This window comes from Sinocyclocheilus anshuiensis, unplaced genomic scaffold (assembly GCF_001515605.1).
Source record: "Sinocyclocheilus anshuiensis isolate Anshui unplaced genomic scaffold, SAMN03320099.WGS_v1.1 scaffold1339, whole genome shotgun sequence".
In the NCBI taxonomy this organism is placed as follows: Eukaryota; Metazoa; Chordata; class Actinopteri; order Cypriniformes; family Cyprinidae; genus Sinocyclocheilus; species Sinocyclocheilus anshuiensis.
The window spans coordinates 85,452-108,972 of NW_015539932.1; the positions used below are offsets into that span (position 1 = coordinate 85,452).

At 37.8% G+C, this 23,521-nt stretch overlaps 1 protein-coding gene across 1 annotated transcript in view; it reads right to left on the reverse strand.

The window, feature by feature from the left end:
• Positions 1–3,662: 3,662 nt before the first annotated feature.
• The window catches only part of LOC107686886 (retinoic acid receptor RXR-alpha-A), a 124,126-nt gene continuing 104,267 nt past the window's right edge, over positions 3,663–23,521 (reverse strand). The window contains exons 8-13 of the mRNA XM_016484030.1: positions 21,052–21,221; positions 12,476–12,605; positions 10,094–10,226; positions 7,498–7,589; positions 6,201–6,306; positions 3,663–5,981 (exon numbers count right to left, since the gene is read on the reverse strand). Coding sequence (XP_016339516.1) covers positions 5,834–5,981; positions 6,201–6,306; positions 7,498–7,589; positions 10,094–10,226; positions 12,476–12,605; positions 21,052–21,221 — 779 coding nt within the window. The 3' untranslated portion in view covers positions 3,663–5,833. The remainder of the gene's footprint in view (positions 5,982–6,200; positions 6,307–7,497; positions 7,590–10,093; positions 10,227–12,475; positions 12,606–21,051; positions 21,222–23,521) is intronic.

The following is a 23,521-nucleotide window of genomic DNA, read 5'->3' on the forward strand; positions in this document are numbered from 1 at the left end:
TCTATAAAAAAAAAAAAAAAAAACTCCATATGTAAAATTTTTAATTATTTATTAAGCCAATCCCTCCCACCCACCCAATAAATTAACTAGATTTATGAGGTTTATAAATTTGCTCCTATATTTCCTCCCATCATTTGCACTGTTACGACTCATTTTTGCACTAGTTTTCTCTACTTTGTGTACAAGTGTTTTTTTTTACATTACACTGTATGCTTCATACTTCTTCAAAGACATTTTTTTCCTTTTTTGTGCACTAGATTAGTTCTTCCAAGTTTTTTTTCTATTTACTGCTTCTTTATTTGTGCACTACTATTACTATAGTAATTTTCTTCTTTTTGTGCACCAAGTTTGCTGCGTATTGTTTAACTAATCATGAACCTCTGAAGACTCTATGCTGAATGGTTTGTGCTGTTTTTCCTCACTGGGGCTGATTTGGACCATCTGCTGAATGAATAAATGTAAAGAAAAATTGAAGCACTGCTTGCTTTTTCACAAAAATTCTTTTGGATTTCTCTTCTTCCTTCCCTATGTTACACTACCTGACTCCTGAGCTGCTCCTGACATTTGTCCCTGTTGAAACCATTCATGCTGTAAGATCTCCTCTAAAGTTGCTCTCTCTGCAGGATCACGAGTCAGGCACCGGTTTATCAAATCCTGGCATTCTGTGCAAGTTTTCACAAGAGAGCTGGTTAGTTACGTATGTCCATGTGACATGCAAACATTGTCATGTATGAAAATTCATGTAACGAAAATGCTACCGTCTTTGTGTTATTGGTAGTTAACAGTTCCCTTACCTCTGGATAATGTGTGGTCAATCGTCACATTGGCTATCATTCTGTCAAATCCAGTCTGATTTCCGGTCACCACCGAGTGTAGCACGGCACCCAAACTCCAGACTGTTGTTGGGCCTGCATGATATTTCATGGGGCACGAATGTGTGTAGTGACCTCCTGTTCATTAAAGAAAGATTCTTACACTGAACAAGCATTTCATTTGTCTGTTTTCACATATCTGTGCTTGTAAATGCAGCATATTATCATTAAATCACTACACACAAGACTGACATCTTATTAGAGCTTATTGTAAGCATTAAGACAAAAAGTAAACTCACCTAAAAGGTTATGTTTAAAGTCAGAACATTTGACAAGGCAACTGCTACTGAAGTCTATTAATTTGAGTTCCATTGTCGATGTATTGACCAGCATGTTGTCTTTTTTGATGCTGCAATGGAAGACCTCCCGGTCAAGACAGTGCTTTGCTCCGAGGACCGCTTGGATCATCAGGCCACGTGCCAGTGATTCATTTAGTCGTGGCCTGTTGTCATTGAGGAATCTGCGCAAACTCTTGCAGGGACATGGATACTCCAGGATGAGGATGTAATCATCTTCCTCTTCAAACCATTCCAGCATATACACTAGGGACTTTCATCACCAGATTTATAGCCACTTCAGAATATAAACATCCAGGCTAGAATAAAATTCAATAAAAGGTTAATTATATGCATGTTTGATTTTTCTCACAAACTTGTACTTGGATAAATTTGATTAATTTAGATATATTCATAAAGTTTTGCCAACTTACAGTTTCAAAAAGGAAGTCCACTGACCTCTTCAGGATAAATTTGATGGCAACCTGCAAAATGAATAAAATAAAATAAAGAGATGTTAAAAAGCATGGGCAAATGAATCATATTAATTATTAAATATTAAAGAATTAATATTCTTATTGACACTTTTTTTTTTCAATTTCAATAATTTTAAACGCGTTAAATAAAGCACTGGTCTATACATTATGTATGGATTATATAGCAAGAGTACCTTCTGGCAATACAAGTAGTGGGTGTGAATTGGCAGACAGAAGAAACACATACCATTATGTAACGTATATGTAACAGAAAATGGCAAGATAATCAATCAAGTTCTTTATAATCATATTTCTTTAAACAGGGAATCTAGAAAAACTGACTACAATAGCATACTGCTGTTTGAAATGTTCAGTATTGCATATTGTTTCACATAATTTTAAATATGCAAAACACACAAAATATGTTGCTGAAATGCTTAGAAACAGGATATTTTCATTCTGTTCGATCATTCTGCAAGCTGATATTTTATTCCCTACTGTAAGAACATGGACAAATTAATTACACGCTTTCTTACAAAAAAAGAAAATGATAAACCCAGAGGATTCTAAACAGAAAGCAAGTCTGAGAGTGAGAGGAATCATGTTGGATCCAGCAGCACCAGTCTAAAACTGAGAAAACCGTGAGCACTTTCTCTGTGACCAGCAGAGGTCAGGATGGGGAACAGAACAGTGGGTGAGGAACAACAAAACAACAACATACAGAAGGTAAACTGAAACAAACTGGATAAAATAAACGGAAATACTCAACATATGTAACATTTAAATATTTTACTAACGTTAAAGATGTTTATTGGGGTGTATATAGGCCTATTAGCTCTAACAATTCGAAAAACTGCTCTGGAATATTTTTAAAATTAGTTTTTGAAAATGCTCTGTTGTGTACTTACACCACTATGCCATTTAGTAGATTAAATAACATGTTCACACTGAAAATCTTCCCAGAACCCAAAACAATACAATAATTGAGAGGAAGTAAAATCTTTGGTGGCAGGTCGAGTGGCAGCTGCATCTGCCACGCAAAGATTTTACCCTTATTGCAATAATCGCACAGCCACATACAGGCAAGCTTTCTCGCACAGAACTAGTAGTTGTGCTGCCTGTAAGCAAGAAAGAGATATTTGAATAATAGCAATAATTCTACCAAATTCAGTGTGAACAACAATGGATGTCACACAGCCACGTCTCGTGACCTGAAGTAGAGTAGCCTAATTATTCTTTTAATAAAGTGTTTTCATTCACATATTGCAAGATGTTTTTAACGCAGTATAAAAATGCAGTATCCATTTTTATATTTCATGTATAGTTTGCTGAGTAGTATTGTTTCAGTGTTGTGTATGTTGGTAACATTTGTACTAGGAAAAAAAAAAAAAACCTACCCCAGTGTAGTTACAAATATGTTTGGATTAACTTCAGAGTAGGAAAATTCTGATAAACCTGTGATAAACCACATACATGCATTATTTTTTATCCCATGAGGCAAGAATCTCCTTACTATATTGGAATTAATAGAAAATGTGCAGGTCCAACAAGTTAGTGAAGACATAACACATCATATTTTTAATTAGACGTTTAATTTGATTGAAAGACAAAACATCAAAGAACAACCCACAAAGTAGAACAGATGCCTTTTTCATTTCCTTAAAAATAAGACAAAATATGATGAGGACAGTCCTTCTCTCTGAGATAGCGAAAGAAGGAAACCAAAAGGCAAAGTGGAGGTGAAAAGGGTGAAGGTGTCGGAATCATCCCTCACACAATCCACTTTCAAACGCTCTGATTTGAATTTTCCCACTTCAAATCAACATTTACACAATGTATACAACAGCCCACAGAAAGAGGAAGGAAGGGAGGATATATAAGCAAGGGATAAAATTACATTTGTACAAAAATAGATTTTTTTCTAGTTTTCTCAACGTTTTTTTAAAAGGTCCTGTCTCTGTGACGACTGTGTCAGGGTCAAAGTTTATCCTCACTAGTTTAAATGGCGAAAAAGTGGCTAAGCAACAGGTTCCTTTAGATTTTTTCACTAACAAGACATTTGTTTGAGGTTTTGTGAACATAAAATGATTCATAAGTCAAGGAGCTGGTGTACGATCTTTTCTTAGGGCTCTGAACTGCTGGTATTAGTCTAAAATTTGACTTTTTTGTGTGTGTAATTCAAGGCTGAACACAAAAGCTTCAGCAATTAAAAACATTTCTAGTATCTGAGAATACAACAGTGCAATTAGGCCTGGTTTTAGTCAATTTAAGAAAAATGCTTGGCTCCCTTAATAATTGTTCGGAAACATTTTAAAGACTGGATTTATATACTTTCATATTTAGAAATGTACACACATTTACATATAGACAAAATATAGCTTTATGTTATAAAGCATTTGCGTATGCATTAATTCTATCTAGGTTATAATTTCTGAATTACTCCATTTCCAACAGGAGAACGTTTTTGATCTCAAACCTGAATATGGCTTCAAGATACCGGTGATCCAAAATATTAATTCATTAAAAAGTCTAGTGAAGCCATTGAAATTCATTTGCCACGCTAAGGAAATGAGGGTAAGAGGACAAAAAGCTGATTTTTTAGAAATGTAATCATAGAGACGAATCCCAATAAACAGCATCGACTGAAGTTGGTTGGGCTTCACTCTGGATAAACCATCTCGAGTGATCGAAATCAAGCTATTGCTGAAGACCCCTGTGAGACTGCACTCAAACAAAAACAAACACTGATAATATCACGTAAAAGTGCCATTTTTTATCCAATTAAATACTTGTACAAAATTCAAGTAATGTTGCAGTGCTGCATCTCCACCACTAGGTGGAAGTCTCAGCTCTCCCATTGCCTCAGTATTATTCCCTACCAGTACTGCTCCACTCCTAATGGCTCTCTATAAACTGCTGGAGACCCGGATCTTGGTCCTGGCGGTGTAACCTTGTTCACATGTGGTCTTTCGTTGCCAGAGTTTGAAAATCAACCTCAGTATGGCCAGTCTTTGGGGAGAAAAAACAAAAAATGCTAAATGCATAGTTTAGCAGCAGCAGCATACAGAAATAAAGAAAATGCTGAAGATGGCAAATTACAGACCCAGGAAACAGATGATACCCCATAAAAAAAGGCAGCTCCAAAAACACAACAATGGGACATGAAACATGAGGTTAAGTGCTTAGAAACATCCTAATGATAACACACATTTGCAAGACCTGAATGCATGAGGCAGCTCGTGCGAACGGCTGACGCAGGAGTGGACGGGGGACACAAAAGACTCAATATACCATAGTAAAAGTGACTGAAAGAGAGGTAACGGCACACATTTTGAAAAAGCATCCAAAAAAAATACAGGATACCAATACTGAATTGGCTGTAATAAACTGTACAAGTGTTGAGGTGAATTGGTATACAGACGAGACACAGTGGGACATGTGGGCGGCTTACAGGTGGCAGGATGTCCACTATAAGCATCCTTGGTTTACATCGTTCAGCATCATGGGCTCTGTGACAACAGGCAGATTGGATTTTTAAAAGCTCATGTTTCGAGTGCATAATGAGCAAGTGTGAATGATCATAATCCAAAACTCAGGGTGGCTCATTAGATGCTGGGATCTGCTCCCAGCGACCTCAGGAGTCCCTTCCTGTCTGATCCTGAAGTTACGTCATTATTGCGTCTCCCACACACCACTGATGATGCTCGGGGTGAACTGTGATTCCTCACTTGGTTCAGAGCAAACTCACTTCTTAAATGACGGTAATTACAAGAACATTCTATCAGGAACTGCCCGCTTGAGGGAAAAACAGCAATTTGAGCAGGATTGTAATCGCAAAAACTCCCACCAGGGGCTGAAAACACTATGTTTGTGTTAGAAACCCCGATTATTACCCGCATTACCATCATCTCCCATAAGTCTTCATGTGCCCAGACACGCCAGCCCAGGATGGCCCTATCCAATCCTGAATGAGGCTGATTACAGCCCGTGTCCACTGTTGTCTGTGGGCTTGAAGCCCATTGTCATCTTTTTTCTTATGTGTTGTATATATATTTATATCTTTATACAAAGTATAAAACAGACCCATGGACGCCATGACTGTGTATTGGTTCTGAAAGTTCCTTTGCTCTGGGAAATGGTGTCACATGTTCAGTTTCTAAGGGGCCTTTGGGGTGGCAGACCCTTGTGTCCCCCTGGCGACAGGAGGGCATTATGTCATTTGGTGGGGCGCCTCTAACATCTCCATGAGGAAGGTATCGATGGGCGTGTCCCCTATGAGCTTGAAGAAGAACAGATGCTCCAAACACTTCAGTCCAATGGAACGCAGGGCAGGGAGCCGCAGCAACAGCTTAGCAAACCTGCACACAAAAACACACATAATCAAACGCCGAAAAAACAAGACGGATGTCCAATTAAACTGATAGCTCTTTCATCTGTACTTGATACAACTCTGACAATCCGACAACCTTTGAAGTCAGACAAGAGCTGAGAAGTATGAAGCTGTTCTTCAAAAAATATATTTTTGATCATATCTCAATATATATCATCCAGGTCCTGCAGGTAAGTGGTTCTTGTACCTTCCAGGTTGTTCAGGGTACTTCTGTTTGCAGTAGGCTTCCAGAGAGGCATAGACCTTCTCTCTCAGCGCCTCCACCTCACCTGGGTTTGACAGGCCTTTGGAGTCTGAAATAGAAGATGCATAACAAAGTTAAGTTTTGGAGTAGTGCTCCAGCACATCCTCCCAGAAGAACAATGCAGCTGCTAAAACACCACTAATGGAACCCAACCAATATCTTCAAAATGCAGAATTGTTCTAAAAAACGTTTCTCGATTCCTAACACTATTTTTTTCTCTCAACTCAATCTGGTACTCTGGAAGAGGCAGCTGAGAGGGAAAATGAGAGCTGTCTTTTCCCCCCACTATATAAAGTGAAGGGAACAGAAGAGAGGTCTGTCCTCGGAGAATGAGCAATGCGCTGGACTCTTCCTCATTAATGAATGGGAGACACTTTCATACCAGTGACTGTATGTTTACTCTGGGGTACAAAGGTCAGTGTTAAGACAATCAAGAGTGACTGACAGGAAATTATTGGACATGGGATCAGGAAAACATCACAGGCCATTTGAATTTGTTTACAATATTGATTTCAAGAACTAAAACTATACGTCTTTAGATTTTTATCATTAGAAACACATTTTTGACAGGTAGCATCACATATAGGGCCCTATCATACACCTGGCGAAGTGTTTTTTGCTAGTTTCAGCCCGACGCAGTTGTCATTTTCATGTCCTGCGCCACGTTGTTTAAATAGCAAATGCATTTGCGCCCCCATGGGCGTGCTGGTCTGAAAACGAGGTGTGTTCAAGCGCATTGCTGGCACGTTGCTATTTTGAGGCAGCTGAAATAGACTGCACCACTGACCAACAAAAACCTGGTCTAAAGTCTGGCGCAATATTTTTTCTTTGTTATTTTAAGAGTGCGTTAGTAACATGCACCTATAGGCGGGTGCACAACGCGCGTACACTTTGCTTATTACACACACAGGGATGCGCCGCAGCACACACAACATTTTTAAAAATGAAAAATTAAATTCCGCCATGTAAATAGCGAATCCGCCATGGCGCGAGCGCAACTGGCTTTTAAAGGGAATGGGAGATGACATTCTGATTGGTTTATGGCACGTTATGCCCAAAACACACCCATGTCTCATTAAGAGAATAGGTACAACCCTTTTAGACCATGCGCCGGGTGCGGCGACCATTTTTCCCGTCCTTAAACTAGCAAAAGTGAATTCAGACACACCCTAAGCGCAATTGCGCTGTGCGCTTTAGACCATGCGCTTAGATCATTAAAATAGGGCCCATAGAGTAGTACCTGGATTGAAGAGGACAATGGCTCGAAGGCACCCTAGCTCTGTTTTATCCATCTCCATGTCTCTCATCTTTGACACCAACTCCGTCAGCACCCTAAATATAGGAGAAATCACACAGGTTAAGACTGAAAACAGGTTGAATAATGCCAAGTATGAACCTGCTATAATTAGAGTTTCAGGAAGTCATGGTCAGTATAGAGAACATGGGGTCCCTTTTCTTGTCCTAAATGAGAATGCATCATAAAACAATATACTCTGTCAACTCTGTAAGTTCTATAAGGTCTAAAAAATGTATTATATATGTATTTACTGTATATATATATATATATATATATATATATATATCATCTATGTTGTTTTTCCTTCTTTTTACAATGTACAATTGTTTTTATTACTTTTATTTATTTATTTTTACCCCTTATCAAACATGTCATTGTAAAAACTTTATGGTGTTCAAATTAAAAGCAAAATAAAAAAAAGGCTACACTGCTTAAAACTGCCCCGATAGATTTTTATTAATGAAGGACACTGCAACACGATCAGTTGTCGGGAAATGAGACATGTGGGCAGATATTACTACATTACTGCTTTGACGGGCAGTGACTGTCAAATAACAATGCCGCCTCAATAAAATGTCAAGATTGGTATCACATCCTCTGATTCAGAGGGTGATGTCTCCTCTGACAGTCTTGGCCTTTGTGTGACCAGGTGACGGCACACACACTGGTGCGAGGCATCCTTGTTCCCACTCTTAACACACTCTAATTGAATTGGCCTCCTGGAACAATAAGTGGAGGGGTGGGGAACTTCAGCCCAGTGTTTAAGTTGACCATCCACTTCATTTGTGCCACGGCTGTCACTTGCAGGGGACCTGATAAAGAAACATTATCAGGGCTGCGCATCTTAATGCGAGCAGCATTAACACTGAGATCCATTCTTCCAGAGGAGTCGGGTGTATTCTAATCGCTAAAGCAGCATCTGGACGCTGAGAGCAGAGTCTTGAACTGAGTCAGGTGACACGGCTGCAGGAGATGTCCAATTACTGTTAATACAGCTTTTTTGTTTACAGTCATGACTTTCGTAATCAGTATTTCTGTTTTGTTTCTCAGTAACAATATCCTCCAAATAAAGTGTGTATAAGGCATGTTTTCAGTAAATACGTTGAGCATAACATTTTAAGCATAAATATGCTAGGTTTATGGTTTTACAAATGTGACCCTGGACCACAAAACCAGTCATAAGGGTCAATTTTTCGAAATTGAGATTTATACATCATCATATATAAATAAGCTTGATAAATAAGCTGAATAAATAAGCTTTCCATTGATGTATGGTTTGTTAAGATAGGACAATATTTGGCTGAGATACAACTATTTGAAAATCTGGAATCTGAGGGAGCAAAAAAAATCAAAATATTGAGAAAATCGCCTTTAAAGTTGTCCAAATGAAGTTCTTAGCAATGCATATTACTAATCACAAATTAAGTTTTAATATATTTACAGTAGGAAATTTACAAAATATCTTCATGGAACATGATCTTTACTTAATATCCTAATGATTTTTGGCATAAAAGAAAAATCAATAATTTTGACCCATATAATGTATTTTTGGCTATTACTACAAATATACCCCAGCGACTTAAGACTGGTTTTGTGGTCCAGGGTCACAAATACTCTCATTAACAAACAGATTTATCTTGTACTAAATAGAAAAAACGTTTTTAGATTAAAATTGTATTATACAAATGTAAACAATCTTTATTGGTTTATATATATATATATATATATATATATATACATACATACATACATACAGTGTATGCACAAAATATACATATATTTAAATAAAAAATTGCACAAAATATACATTTGCCTTAAGGTTTACTTTTTATCATTGCTATTCTTATGTAATTTATTTCTATTTTTCTAACTTTCTTCATTAATGGGGATGCTGAACAATGCATTTCACAGTCAACAAGTGGTGCTGCTGCTGTGTTGGTGTGCATTTCATAACTAAACTTTGAACTCTGTAACCACTACAGCCCTCTTCAAACCATATTTAGTTTGAGATCTGGACAAAAAAAAAAATTAACTGGTAGCTTTATTGCAAAGCATTGTTCAGGTTTTTGTGGGCACAGATACAGAGCAAAGCCCTTGGCAACACTGGGTGTGTATCCCTCCATATTTTTTGATTTCATCATAAATGACACACAAATGGATTTCCTTTAACATTTTCTGTCTGAGCACTCAACCATTTCTGCATGACCTCTGTTGCCAGCGCGGCTGCATATTTAATGAATATCGATGTAAATCGATAGAAAGCTCGCTCCTCCCTGCCCTTCTGTCTCAGAGTTCCGCTGGCAGAAATGTCAAGGTTCCTCTTCTGCCCTTGTCATGAAAATTTCTAGTGTGATCATCTCTTTGTGTCATCACGTTTGAATATATTCCATATAGCCAAAGCCTCATATATTACAAACAAAAAATACAAATAAATAAAATTCATTCAATATGGTTTACACATTTAAAAAATTTGTTTTTATTCTTAACACTTTTTCCCCACAAACTTTCAGCGGACCAACACTGTAAGTATCATTCTAACCTGTCAAATATGGCTCCTACTCCGGCACTGTGGGCGCTGTTCCGGTGCACGTGCAATCCTGTGGCCAACAGTATCCCATCTTTCACTGCTATTGAACGGTGTGAAAATGATGCAATGAGGAGCTCATTCCATCCTGAGAGACAGACAAAATCATGATAAAACATTCCGCACAGTAAGAGGGAATTAAGCAAGCATCTGAGTGACAGGGCTCCTTTAACTAGTCTACCTAGCAACTACCCCACTCCCTCATTTCCCCAGAGTTGAGCTTGGGAAAAGCTGAGATGCTTTCATCTGTGAGACAGCAGAACTAAAGGGGTTATTTATAGAAAACCTGAGAGCTCAGAGAGAGAACGAGAGAAGACCCTCTCAACATGCTCTTTAGCTTGTTATGGGAAGATAAGCATGACTCGCTAATACAATGGGCCATAAAGGAAATTAAAAGCGAAGCAGTTTATTTGTAGAATGGTGGTTTACAGAGCACCTAGTTGTCATACTTTGTCAACTTCTTAGAAACTCACTCATAAATCTGACGCTGTACACAAACTGTTGCGACAGAACAACTGACTTTTCACACATCAATGCTGTCCTTTAACTAAGTGAGGACACCTGCCCCTTTTAGTTACCACTATATTAGTCATGGAGACTTCATTTACCTCTTTTTAATATTTGACATTCATTTTTATATAAAAGCACTTTTCTGAAACTTTCTGAAAACACCTTCCTATGTGCACTGTGCTAGACTAACGGAGACTTGTCACAGCACTTGTATATTGTTGCTCTCTCGTTGGTCTGATTGCTTCTACTTTGTAAGTCGCTTTGGATAAAAGCATCTGCTAAATGACTAAATGTAAATGAAATGAAACTTTGTTGCGTTTCCCTTTCAAAACCATATTAACTTCCAACCCAGACAGCAGTTTTTTGTATCAAAGGTATATTTAGTACCTAGAGTTTAGCTTTAAGATACAATAGTAGAAACAGTATTAACAAATAAATTTCCTAATGTCTATACATTTTCCAAATATAAGCATCTTGCAAAAATCATTTTTCAAAACAAAATCATGGATAAGTTGTTCAAAATTAAGACAGACTTTCTAGTTCACCTCTGAAACCTAACACAGCCGATTTTTGCCATTTTTTAATTAATCGGCATCGGCCGATTGTGCTGCAAATTAGGCTGATTTATAGGCAGGCACATCTGAAGGCAGCTAAGCGTTGTTGCGGAACGCCGGAGAATCTCTCTCTGGCTGCATGAGAGACGAAGCAACTCACATTCTGCAGCCGCTTCTTGTTCACACACAGTTTCAGCTAATGATGGCAGGGCAAAACAGACCGTTTCGAAAGCGTAATTATGTTTTACCCTACTAGAATTGATGCTGGAAAGTTAGCATATTCATAAGTGCAACAAGTCATTTGCATGTGAAAGCAGAAATGCATGCAGTTCAGACGAAACGTCTGGGCTGATTATAGCGTGCACGTTAAATTGAAATGTGTGTGTAGGTCCGACAATAGCATCCACGATGTCATCGCTCGTGGCCTGTGCACTCTTAAGCAGTTATGAGCAGCAGGCTGTGTAATATGTGTGAATTCTTTTATTTTTGTTATCACTTGGCCATTTGACTTATAGCAGTGTCCAGTGTTTCCCTGAGTTATTACTTCGTTGAATAAACTGATCACTGCACGTTTCAAAATTAAAATGCAGCGCGGGTGTTTTTATATGAATGTATCTTCAGAAAAGCTTCGGTCTCATTTTCATTTCGTCTTTCCTGTAATGCCTGATAAAGTAACATTTGTGAGCGCAGTCACAGTGCTTATTAGATTACAGCCGTTACCGGGGAAACCGCTATATCTCCCGCTCCAACAGCGCCTCCTGCTGGCAGAGAATTAATTTGCATTTGCAAGTCTGTGGGGAACACTGGTGTCTGACAGCAAACATAAACAAAAAGCAAGCTTCAGAACTGTTTTGAAAAGGTGCTTAAGTTTTGAGCCATGTATTATTACTCTGAATTAGGCTACTACTACTATCTTGTACCCTGCAATAATCATTTACTCAAACTCACTTTTATGAGATGAAGGGGAAAAAAAAGAAAAAAAAATGAGCCAAATATATCGGCCAAAAAAATCGGCATCATATATCAGCTGCCCTGATTTCTAAATATCGGCATCGGCCAGTGAAAAACCCATGTCGGTCGACCTCTACCTAACATGTCCTCTAAGCAAGCAGAATGCTACAATGCAGTCTAGAAAGGCACCAAACTAGGTTTTGAAACACAGCCATAGAGGCAGCTTAACTTCAACACACTTCTAATTAAATATTTGACTTTATAATGAACTCATCCTGTTTCTCTCTTTTAAGTGTGCATCTGTTTGTACTCTTAAACTCACCTGCTCGTAGAAGAATGACCTGGTCGTCCAGCGGGAGCTCGGAAAAATGCGGGATCCTCTTGGCCCATTCCACTAGAGTGAAGAGCTGCTTGTCTGCGGCCTGACAGATGTTTGTGACTGGATCATTGGGCTGGTGGAAGAAACAAGAACACAGGTGTCAAACACTGGTCTGTCCAAATGTCAGAAAAACAAATTCAATGCAAACACTTCTGGTTTCACACGCTGTCTTGTTTTGAAATATGTTAAAACGCAATCCGAGTAAACACTGTTGACACAAGGGGTGCTATAGCTAGCATTAGCATAGTTCAGTTAATTTTCTCTTTCAGTTCAACTGCTTTCACAGTGAGGCAAGGTTAGTTGAAGTTACTCAAACTGTTGACATGTTTATAGCTATCTATCTAAATAATAACCCATCCGTTTAAGGGGAACTATTACTGAAGATTGCTACAGCTCTCTTTTTCACAAACTGGTCCAGCTGGGGCTCAACACTTCGCTGTGCAACTGGCTGTTGGACTTCCTGACTGGAAGACCTCAGGCAGTACGGGTCGGCAGCAACACATCCAGCACCATCACACTGAACACTGGGGCCCCCCAAGGATTTATATATATATTTTTTTATTTTTTACATTTTACTTTATTTGTATATTGTATAGTTGTATTTTTATATTTAATCTGTATCTATCTGTATTTATGTTCTACTGTTAGTGTTATCTGTATGCACCAAGGGTCTGAGAGTAACGCAATTTCAATTCTCTGTGTGTATGTGCTGTACATGTGGAAGAATTGACAATAAAGCAGACTTGACTTGACTTGACTTGACTCTTTGGCCCCACACATGAGAACTAATCCTCTCAGAGCAGAAGTGAACAGGAAGGCAAAACAAACAGTGCTTTTGCCCCGGCCTGCGCAGGAAATACCTGCCGAGAGCTGGTGCTAAAAAATGACTCCCTTTCTAAGCAGGCCTTTCCTGCAGGAAGCTCCCTGGAACTAAATTCACTTTGACATATTTGCTCATTCCCAAACATTTACGGAATGCTACTAAACATTTAAAGGACCCAGAGAAGGACATGCAATTAACTGTCAAACTCAATTCTTGCATTGTTCTTGAAAATGCCTTTGTGGGGGATGTCACATGAGGGAATTTGCGTACGGCAAGTTGCCTTTAATGCCTCCTGCAGATTTGAGTCTATTAGCACGTCTCGATGCGGAACGCTCCGGCTCCATCAAAGAGAGAGGACAAATGAGAGATATGAAAAATGGCCTAGATGATTCCACATTCACGCTGCGTGAAGCCAAGGGAGGGATAGATACGCCGCTTTGTTTTATAAGATGAAAGAGTGAGTCAATGGAGTGCGGGAGAGAGGAAAGCAGCAGGAGAGGGTTTTCTGAAAGGACGAGAACAAATAGACGTTGAGTGCCGTTTTTCAACTCAAGTGTCAAAAGGGAAGGCGTTAGAAAACATCAACAGGACATTGCAGCGGGCAAAAGGACAAATAGTTTTTCAGAAAACAAACAGAGGGGGATAAAAAAAATTATATTCATATTTATCAAAATTATTAGTGGGAGGGAGTGTGCATTCCTGGAAAATCCTGACCTCACTTTTGGCAGCCTGCTAGATTCACTCGAGTGCAGCGCAGGAAGTTTATTAATAGGTTTGACACAGTGACACCACAATTAAGAGTCAAGAGCTTCTGAAAGGGTCAATATATCAGCCACTGTCACTGAAACAGCCTCATCTAACAGTCCTTAAAAAAATAGCTCAGTTAAAAAAAAGACACATGCATTTTATATATATATATATATATATATATATATATATATATATATATATACACATACATACATACACGCTACCAGTCAAAAGTTTGGGATCAGTAAGTAATCTTGTAATGTTTTTTAAAAAAAGATTCTTTTGCTCAACAATGCTGCATTTATTTGATCAAAAATACAGAGAAAAAACAGTAATCTTGCAAAATCTTATTACAATATAAAATAATGGTTTCTATTTTAATATCCTTTAAAATATAATTTATTTCTGTGATGAAAAGCATTCTAATATGCTGATTTATTATTAGAATTATCAATGTTGGCAACAGTTATAATGCCAAATATTTTTTTGCAAACTGCGATACTTTTTTCAGGATTCTTTGATGAATAAAAAGTTAAAAAGAACAGCATTTACTCAAAATATAAATATTTTCTAACAATATAAATCTTTGCTATCACTTCTTGACAATTTAACACATTCTTGCTGAATAAAAGTTTTAATTTCTTTCAAAAAAAGAAAGAATAAACATTTACTGACCCCAAACTTTTGAACAGTAGTGTATATTGTTAGAAAAGATATATATTTTAAATAAATGCTCTTCTTTTAAACTTTGTATTCATCAAAGAATCCTGAAAAGAAGTATCACAGGTTCCAAAAAAATATTAAGCAGCACAACAGTTTCCAGCACTGATAATAAATCAGTATATTAGAATGATTTCTGAAGGATCATGTGACACTGAAGGCTAGAGTAATGACTGCTGAAAATTCAGCTTTGAATCACAGGAATAAATCAGATTTTACTGTATATTAAAATAGAAAAACGTTATTTTACATCATAATAATATTTCACAATATTACATTTTTCCTGTATTTTTGATCAAATAAATGCAGCCTTGATGAGCATAAGAAACTCTTTTAAAAAAACATTAAAAATGGTTCTGATCCCAAACTTTTGACCGGTAGTGTATACGCACACACAAAAAATGAAAAAAGAATTAAATTACATGATGGGAATGGTGTTTAAAATGAAGAAAAAACATTTAAGACTTTCAAATGTTCTAGATTGTCAAAAAAAAAAAAGGTAACATACTGCTACTCTAAGGTACTAATATGCACCTTTTTAGGGGTAGATAATGTACAAATTTGTCCCTATAAGGGTACTGCCCCACTGACAAGCTGCTGTACCCACAAAGATACAATTTTTGAATAAAATAAAGAAAATGAAATAAACTAACCTTGGACAGCAAATACAAAAACGCCTTTGGAAATGTGAAGTTCTGAGAAAAGCTCTAAAATCATTAGATTTGCAGATGCCTCTTTTCAGATGGTGTATGTGATGCAGTATCATTCAGACATTAAGTTTAACTTAAGTGTCTGAATACTTTGTGAGACCACTTTGCGACCATTATTAGAGGCAAGAAACATCTCCACAGTTGTACTTTGGGAAATGACTGACGACAGATAAACAGTGGGCTCTTCCGTGATTTCGCATCAGAACACGGGGACTCCCAGGAGAATCCTGTGAAATTGTTGAATGTTTCCCCTCTACAGTATTTAAGCGGCTGTTTAAAACTCGCACTGACAACAGAAGCAGATCAAAGGCAGAAGCTGGAGATGGCAAACTGTTAGCCAGACGCAAAGCCATCTCTCAGAAAACAGAAGCAGCTTATGAATATTTCTGTGGCTGATCGGGGACATGCAGACGATCCTCCTCGGTGCAACAGTTTCTGCCATGTTCTTTAACAAATACATAAACAAACAGATAATTAATTCACAAAGCAACAATATAAAGGAAAGCGAAGTGGTGAAGAGACTCTGACGCTCCTCAAAAGAATACAACTCCCAGAGTTCTCGTTAAACACCGTAATACTCATGAATGATGAATAGCTATCTTGGCTCTGTTTACACTGACCTCGTTTCTTCTACAAAACAGCCAAAAATGACCCAAAATTTGATTAAAAAAACAAAAAGATCCACAAATCTAAATATTAGCACAATAAACATATATTTAAGCATTTCTGTAATTGAAGTCTTTAACAGGGGTCTGCCAATTATTGTTTGATTTTTAACAAATTTTTGTGAAAAAAAGATACAATTAGTTAAACAAAAATACAATATTAAATTAACTTAAAACTAAAGCCCAGCTAAATGTTTTATAAATACATAAATATATCAATAATGATTATTTTAATGGCTTTTTATGCCTTATTAATATGTAAATTGGGGTTATACATCCATCCTATCCATATCCAAAGTTGAAGAACCTTGATCTAGATTAAAATGTATCCAAGTAGCAGAAAATAAGTGGTTGATAGAGGAGGTAAAAACCACCATGAATGATTTCTTTAGTGTGAATACAGCCAGCCATATGATTTGCTTGTGAGATTCGGCGGAGCGGGGCGAACGCTAGCCCCGGGGCACGAGTGACGACAACGCTTTCAGATTTGAGGAGACGCTTTGATAACATTCTCTTCATGACCATCACAAAACAACGGCTGTTTTTGTTCTCGCTGAACGGAAAGCATACGGCCTGCATTATTCACAGCAGATCCTGGTCCCGGGTTCTTGCAGAAACGCCACGCTTGCATATCGCACTATGAAATTTTTATCACTTGAGGAGGAGAGATGAGAGACGTTTCAATTTTTCATTGTCTGCTTAAACTATATTATTGTTGCGTGACAACAGAGAGAGAAAAAGCAGTCTGGATTTACAGCTGCGCAAGACGTCTGCAAGCTCATGTGACATATCCCTGTCGCAGAAACACTTCCTGTGTGTCAGAGGTATTGAATCAGTAAAACAAACACAAAACAAAGAGTTTCCAAGTACCTAAATGGCTACAATGAGTGTGTTTACATGTACAACAAAACTCTATTAGAGGTTTCAAAAATGCAAGAAAAAAAAAGCTTAGAAATTTGAAATAGAATACTGGTTATTGGTCAATATTGCAGTTTTTATTTTTATTTATTAATATGAATAAATATGAAAGATGTATTATACATATAAATATCAAATTAAATAATAAATATTTATTAAAAAAAAAAAATTCATGACCTTGTTGTCAGGTTATTAAGCAGAATCTGTGCATGTAATCACACTCAATGTTATGTAAACTAAATGTGAAAATGAAAAAATGAAGCAAAAAAGAGAGGTGAAAAATGAGCGGACGGGACCATATTCTCCTCCTTTAAAGGCGGCCCTTCCCTGCCTAACTGGAGGCAAGTTACTAATGCCTGTTTAACTCCTGTTCTAGGTCACCATGAGATAAACACACTTCATTCAGCTTGGCCAAACCCCAACCATTAAGCAGCAGTGGCGGCCCATTCATGAGCTGCACTCTCGGGCCGAGGTCCTCTGATTAATTAGCACACGGGGCAGTGGCTTCCAAAAGAGCACAGACAGAAGGGGAGCTCCGGGGACAGAGGGAGGGAGCCGGGTGAGTGGGGGAGACGATACCTCTGACTGCCGGCCAAGAAAGCGCTACAGAGGGAACACATTCAAGTAAAGTGTCTCCCTGCTGTCCAACTCTAGACTGCATCATTTTCTTTAATATCCTGTATTAAACCATCATCTACAGCCAGCAGGATGAGTTAGACTGTAATGTTTAAACTATGAAAATAACTGTCAGTGCACAAGCTGAGAATTTTGGCATGTTTAAGACACAATGTCACTGACTTTGCCTGGGAGCTATAGCGAATGACACTGATGACACTTAACGTGGTGATATTTATGATATTTATTAACATGAAAATGATTTTTTGTTTATCAGTATCGGACACATTTTTTAAGTGTAAGTTGTGTTTAAGACACAACGTCACCATTTCTGCCTGGGAGCTACAGTGAAGGTTAAAACCAATGATACTTAAAGTGATATTTATGATATCTTTTGACAGGCTCAAATTTGTGCATTTTAAATTCAACAAGGAGGAACTAGATTAAGCCAATCTAGTTCCTCCTTGTGGAATTTAAAATAATAAATAAAACTCACGGGACAAACAATTCACCCCAGGGTTATAATAAAATAAGTGTCAAATAAAAATAAAATAAATAATCATTTAAAAAGTCCATTTAAAATGTGTATATATATATATAAACTTTTATTTTGGATGCGATTAATCTATGGCAAGCCGTTTTGACTTTTATTCCTTCACAGGATATGAATTCTTGATATCAACAATTCAATTTTCACTAGGTTATAATAAAATAAGTGTCAAATAAAAATAAAATAAATAATCATTTAAAAAGTCAATTTAAAAGATTTCATAACTGAAGTAAAATAAATAAAACAGAAAACTAAATAAAATGGAATAACTGAACTATTTCATATTTAATGCATAAATAATTCAACATTTTTGAATGTGAGTAGATTGACATTTAAAATAACCAAGATCTTTGAGTAAAGAAGTACTGTGGCTTTATATATATGTATGTATATAAATGTATTATTATAGTATGTATGCAATATATATATATATATATATATATATATATATATATATATATATATATATATATATATATATATTGCATACATACTATAATAATACATTTATATACATACATATATATAAAGCCACAGTACTTCTTTACTCAAAGATCTTGGTTATTTTAAATGTCAATCTAAACTCTAACAATGTTTTTTTTTTTTCAACTGATTCCTTAAAATTACAATTATATATACACTATACAAAAAAACTAACAGAAATATGTCCATAGAATAAAAACTAAACTATTCCTGAAACTAAAAGATGAAATGTAAAAAAAAGAAAGAAAATATTTAAAAAATAACTACTTTGATCGCAAAGCTAAACATAATAATGTTTAATAACCTTGGTTCGCCCATACTCTCACAAAAAATGAGCCCCCTACTGGAGATACAGAGTGACAAACCCAACCAAGATAGCGAATCAAAGACTGAGTGCTTTCTAATGTAAAGCCTGGCAGCTTCTCCCTCATGACAGGCCTTATGCTCTCCCTCGTCTCGCTACCTTTCCCCAAACGTCGGTCCTCTGTTCCCACACATCTTCATCTTCCAGAAATAACCCCCATTTACTCACATAACAGCTTCCAGAACATTTTCGCTTCGGTACAGAGCAGTCCCAAAAGACGCACTCAACCGCCCAAACACTCTCTCTCTCTCCTTCTCTATCCTCCTCCTGTTCTACCACTCTTCCTGTATGAGAAAACTCTCCTCAGAGGCTGACGGCAGGCTGAAAGCTCCCGGGGACTGTCAGAGTATTTCATGATACAAACAATGCTGGAAAGTGGAGCCAATGATCACTTTAGTGGTGCTGATTTGTCATGGTGACTAGACGAGGGAGGGAGACTTCACAGCGCACAGGTAAATTCAACAACTTTATCTTGCTCTGCTTCTCTCAGGGAATAACCAACCAAAACTCCATTAAAACAGATTAAGAAGTTGGATGCGTAGCCGAGTGGTTAACATACGTGCTCCGACACACTGAGCCTCAAAGTTGGAATTATAGCTTAGCGGTTAGCACACATTTAAACAGTTAAAGTTCGAATGATAGACAAACACACATGCACCAATATACGGAGCTGTAAGAAGGTGGACTCGGTGATGGTTAGTGGTGATAGGCCTGTCACGATATTAGATTATCACTACACATGATTGTGGTCAAAAGAATTATTAATGACAAAAATGACATCCACATTATTTTCCAGCGCAGAATGAGAAAGTGTGAGACTTCTGATTCATTAGTCACTATAGATAAATAACTAGAAGAATAACTGTGCAATAGTGTGCAGTAAAAGTGTAACAGCATTCTCTCTCTCTCAAAAAAAAAAAAATCACTAGCTACTGGCACGCAATGAACCTTGGGATAGTCGGGGCTGCGAAGGATCCATCTGTAGTATCCTTCATGGCCTGGGAAATGAAGGACGCATTTCAAGGCTGCATTTGAAGGAGCCTTGGAACTTGGACAGCCTTTGTCGTGCTGCTATGATGCATTCAGTCTTCAAATGCAGCCTCTGAATTGGAACACAGGCACTGTCTTCAAAATTGCAGAAAACGCAAATTCAATTCCACTCTATCCAATCCTTTCCAGACCTACCTATACCTTTCAATACAGTGGCCAGAACATATAAGAAACAGAGGGAATATGAGAATTCATCAGTCTTAATAGAAGTCAAACAGAAACGAAGCTAATAAGCAAAATGACTTGCTTTGCAATTCAAAAGGGAGCCGACAGATAAAGAACAGCATCAGAACAAAGAGAATGAGCAGAACTGATAGATGAATGAGTTGTTTTCAAACAATGCAGTAATCTGAGAAAACAGAGTCTTTCCCGGGAGACGTGTACTATGACATCACGTACGTCCAAACACAGCCATCAACAAGCTAAATCACTCGCATTACACCAAAACAAGTAGAGAAAGAGAAGTGCCGTCAAGCAGGGCACCACAACATATGGCTGAAGACATCTTAGCTCTGGGGGTTCTTAAATGTTGTTTTTCTAACTAGGCCCACACTAAATCTGACCCTTCAGATTTACATAGAACCTCAGCATTCGATGTTCTTCGTATCCCTCACTTCTTGATTGTTTGATTATTAAATGTTTTGCTACTCTTTATTGACAGAACAAAAGAGAAAAGACAACTATTTGGGGACAGAGAGAGTTTCTTGCATGAGCAGCAAGAGGCAACCACTACTTCAAAGCTCCAACACACAAAACAGTTCTTCAATGTATCTCAAGGGTCTGTATACAGTTTTTTTTTTGGCTTCTACAGTAAACCTGAGGTTGGTTTCCCAGGCTTTTCAGAGCACAAAGAGGAAGCGATGTCACTTACTGAATTCGAGGGCATCGGTACATTGGTTTCAATGTAAGTCTCCGTCTTGGGCTCCACAGCAAGCTCCGCCTCCAGGATCTTCTCCACAGGCATGTCTTCGTTTGTACTGCTGGTCGACTCCACCTCGTTCTCGCTGCGGTCCTTGGCTCGCTGGCGCTCCTCCTGGACGGCTGTATGTAATAATACTAGTCACGGTCACTACAGTTAGTCAATCAAGAAGTCAACACACATAAACACTGATATCAAGCTGATGCCAACAAATTAAACCACAGGTTTTTATACTCATTGACCCCAAAAAATAATGGACTCTCAAATATGTTTATCCTCTTGCAAATATAATTTATTTTCAATTATAAAAACCTATTTATAACTACATGAGAGAATGCAGGATATTATGGAAAAATAAACAATTGGCTTATATTATTACTTTGCTGAAGTATTGTATTATTAATATTATTGGGACAATACTGACTTGTAGTAAAGGGATAGTTCACCCAAAAATGAAAATTCTGTCATTAATTACTCACCCTCATGTCGTTTCCAAACCTGTAAGACCTTTGTTCATCTTCGAACACAAATTAAGATATTTTTGATGCATTGCGAGAGCTCTCTGACCCTCACTAGACAGCAAGGAGACCGTTAAAATAATTTATGTGACATCAGTGGTTCAACTGTAATATTACGAAGCTACGAAAATACTTTTTGTGCGCAAAGAAAACAAAAATAACTTTATTCAACAATTCGTCTCCTCTGTGTCACCCTAGAGCACCATTTTGGAGAGTATCACTTCTGTAAACAACGTATGCTGTTCCGTGTCAGCAGCACTGTACGCGGATACACTGTTTATGTTGTTTTTAAGCTTTGATCTGAACGTAAACAACGTATCCATGTACATACATTGCATACGTTGTTTACGTCCAGCGGATACTCTCCAAAATGGCGCTATAGGGTGACGCCGAGGAGACGAATTGTTGAATAAAGTCGTTATTTTTGTTTTCTTTGTGCACAAAAAGTATTCTCGTAGCTTCGTAATATTACGATTGAACCACTGATGTCACATAGATTATTTTAACGATCTCCTTGCTACATTTCTGAGCCTTGATCGTGTAAGGATCCTTGCTGTCTATGGGAGGGTCAGAGAGCTCTCGGAATGCATCAAAAATATCTTAATTTGTGTTCCGAAGATGAACGGAGGTCTTACAGGTTTGGAATGACATGAGGGTGAGTAATTAATGACAGAATTTTCATTTTTGGGTGAACTATCCCTAAAAGTATATTTCTACCACCAATTACTGCTAATGATTTTATTTACAATTTGGTTGCTAGACAAAATGAGATGTTTTGTAACATGTTTCTTGTCTCTGTGGCTTCCTCCAACAAGCTTTAACAGATCAGACATTTGATCAGCTCAGAGAAACAGGAAGTGGTTAGTGTTGAACAGTCACTCAGTCTGACTGTGGCCAGAGCTGTATTAACCACAATCCAAGCCCCTGTGGTTAGTGCGTATGTGCCGAGCACAGTTCATCCAAAAGACTCCAAACCCAGTCCCTATTCACAGCACATTCAAACACACAAACACTAAACGTTCTCTTTTCCCTAACCCTTCAACTGTTTTCCTCAACAGTGAATCACAGAGGCATCGCGGTGGTGGAGGGGTTCCGAAACGGGGGGGATTCTGCTTTACGGAAAAAGTGCTGTCTGGAGGTCAGCCCAAGGGCAAAATACTTCTCCAGGAGTCAGAGAGAGGTGAGAGTGGCTGAAATCACGTTAGCTTTATTTCCCCTGGAGAGAAGGAGAGCATAAATTCATTTAATCCTGTTTTTCTGCAGATTCGCTCAGCTCTTTTTGGGACGAGCGTGGCCCAGGTCTCCTGTGCCTCGGGGTACAGCGCGAGCTTATGGGATACAGAAACAGGCGAATGCAAGCAAATGATCATATCCTTGAAAGAAGCCGTGATGATATAAATAAGGGAGATGAAAGGTTGCTCTAAGGTCATAGATACTGGGTGTGAGAGCGAAACGTCATGTATGTATGATCGCAGTGCTCTCTCTTCGTCTACAGGGGAAGGATTTACTCTCTCACATGAAACAAGAGCTAGAGATCTGGGAAAGGGACTGGATGTTGGCTATGCAATCTATAGCCATAATAATAATTTATGAGGCCAAACTTGCCTGACTGCTTGCAAAGACACTGACTTGAGTTCAGTTTAGTGTTGTTTTAAACCTTGTTTAAATGTTTAAGCTTGGGGACGTATCATGAATGAACTGTATTATATATGAAAAGAATTTGAAACTGATCATAAGTTGATACATACATAAAGAAAACTGATAGAAAATAAATAAAAAAGCTATAAACTAGGGGTTGAACGACTTCTGATTTTTTGAAGTTGACTTTTATGTGATGAAAGTCGAGTCGAAGTCGACTAGTCGCTGATGACGTCATTAATGAACAAATAAGTCTGGAGCTGTGA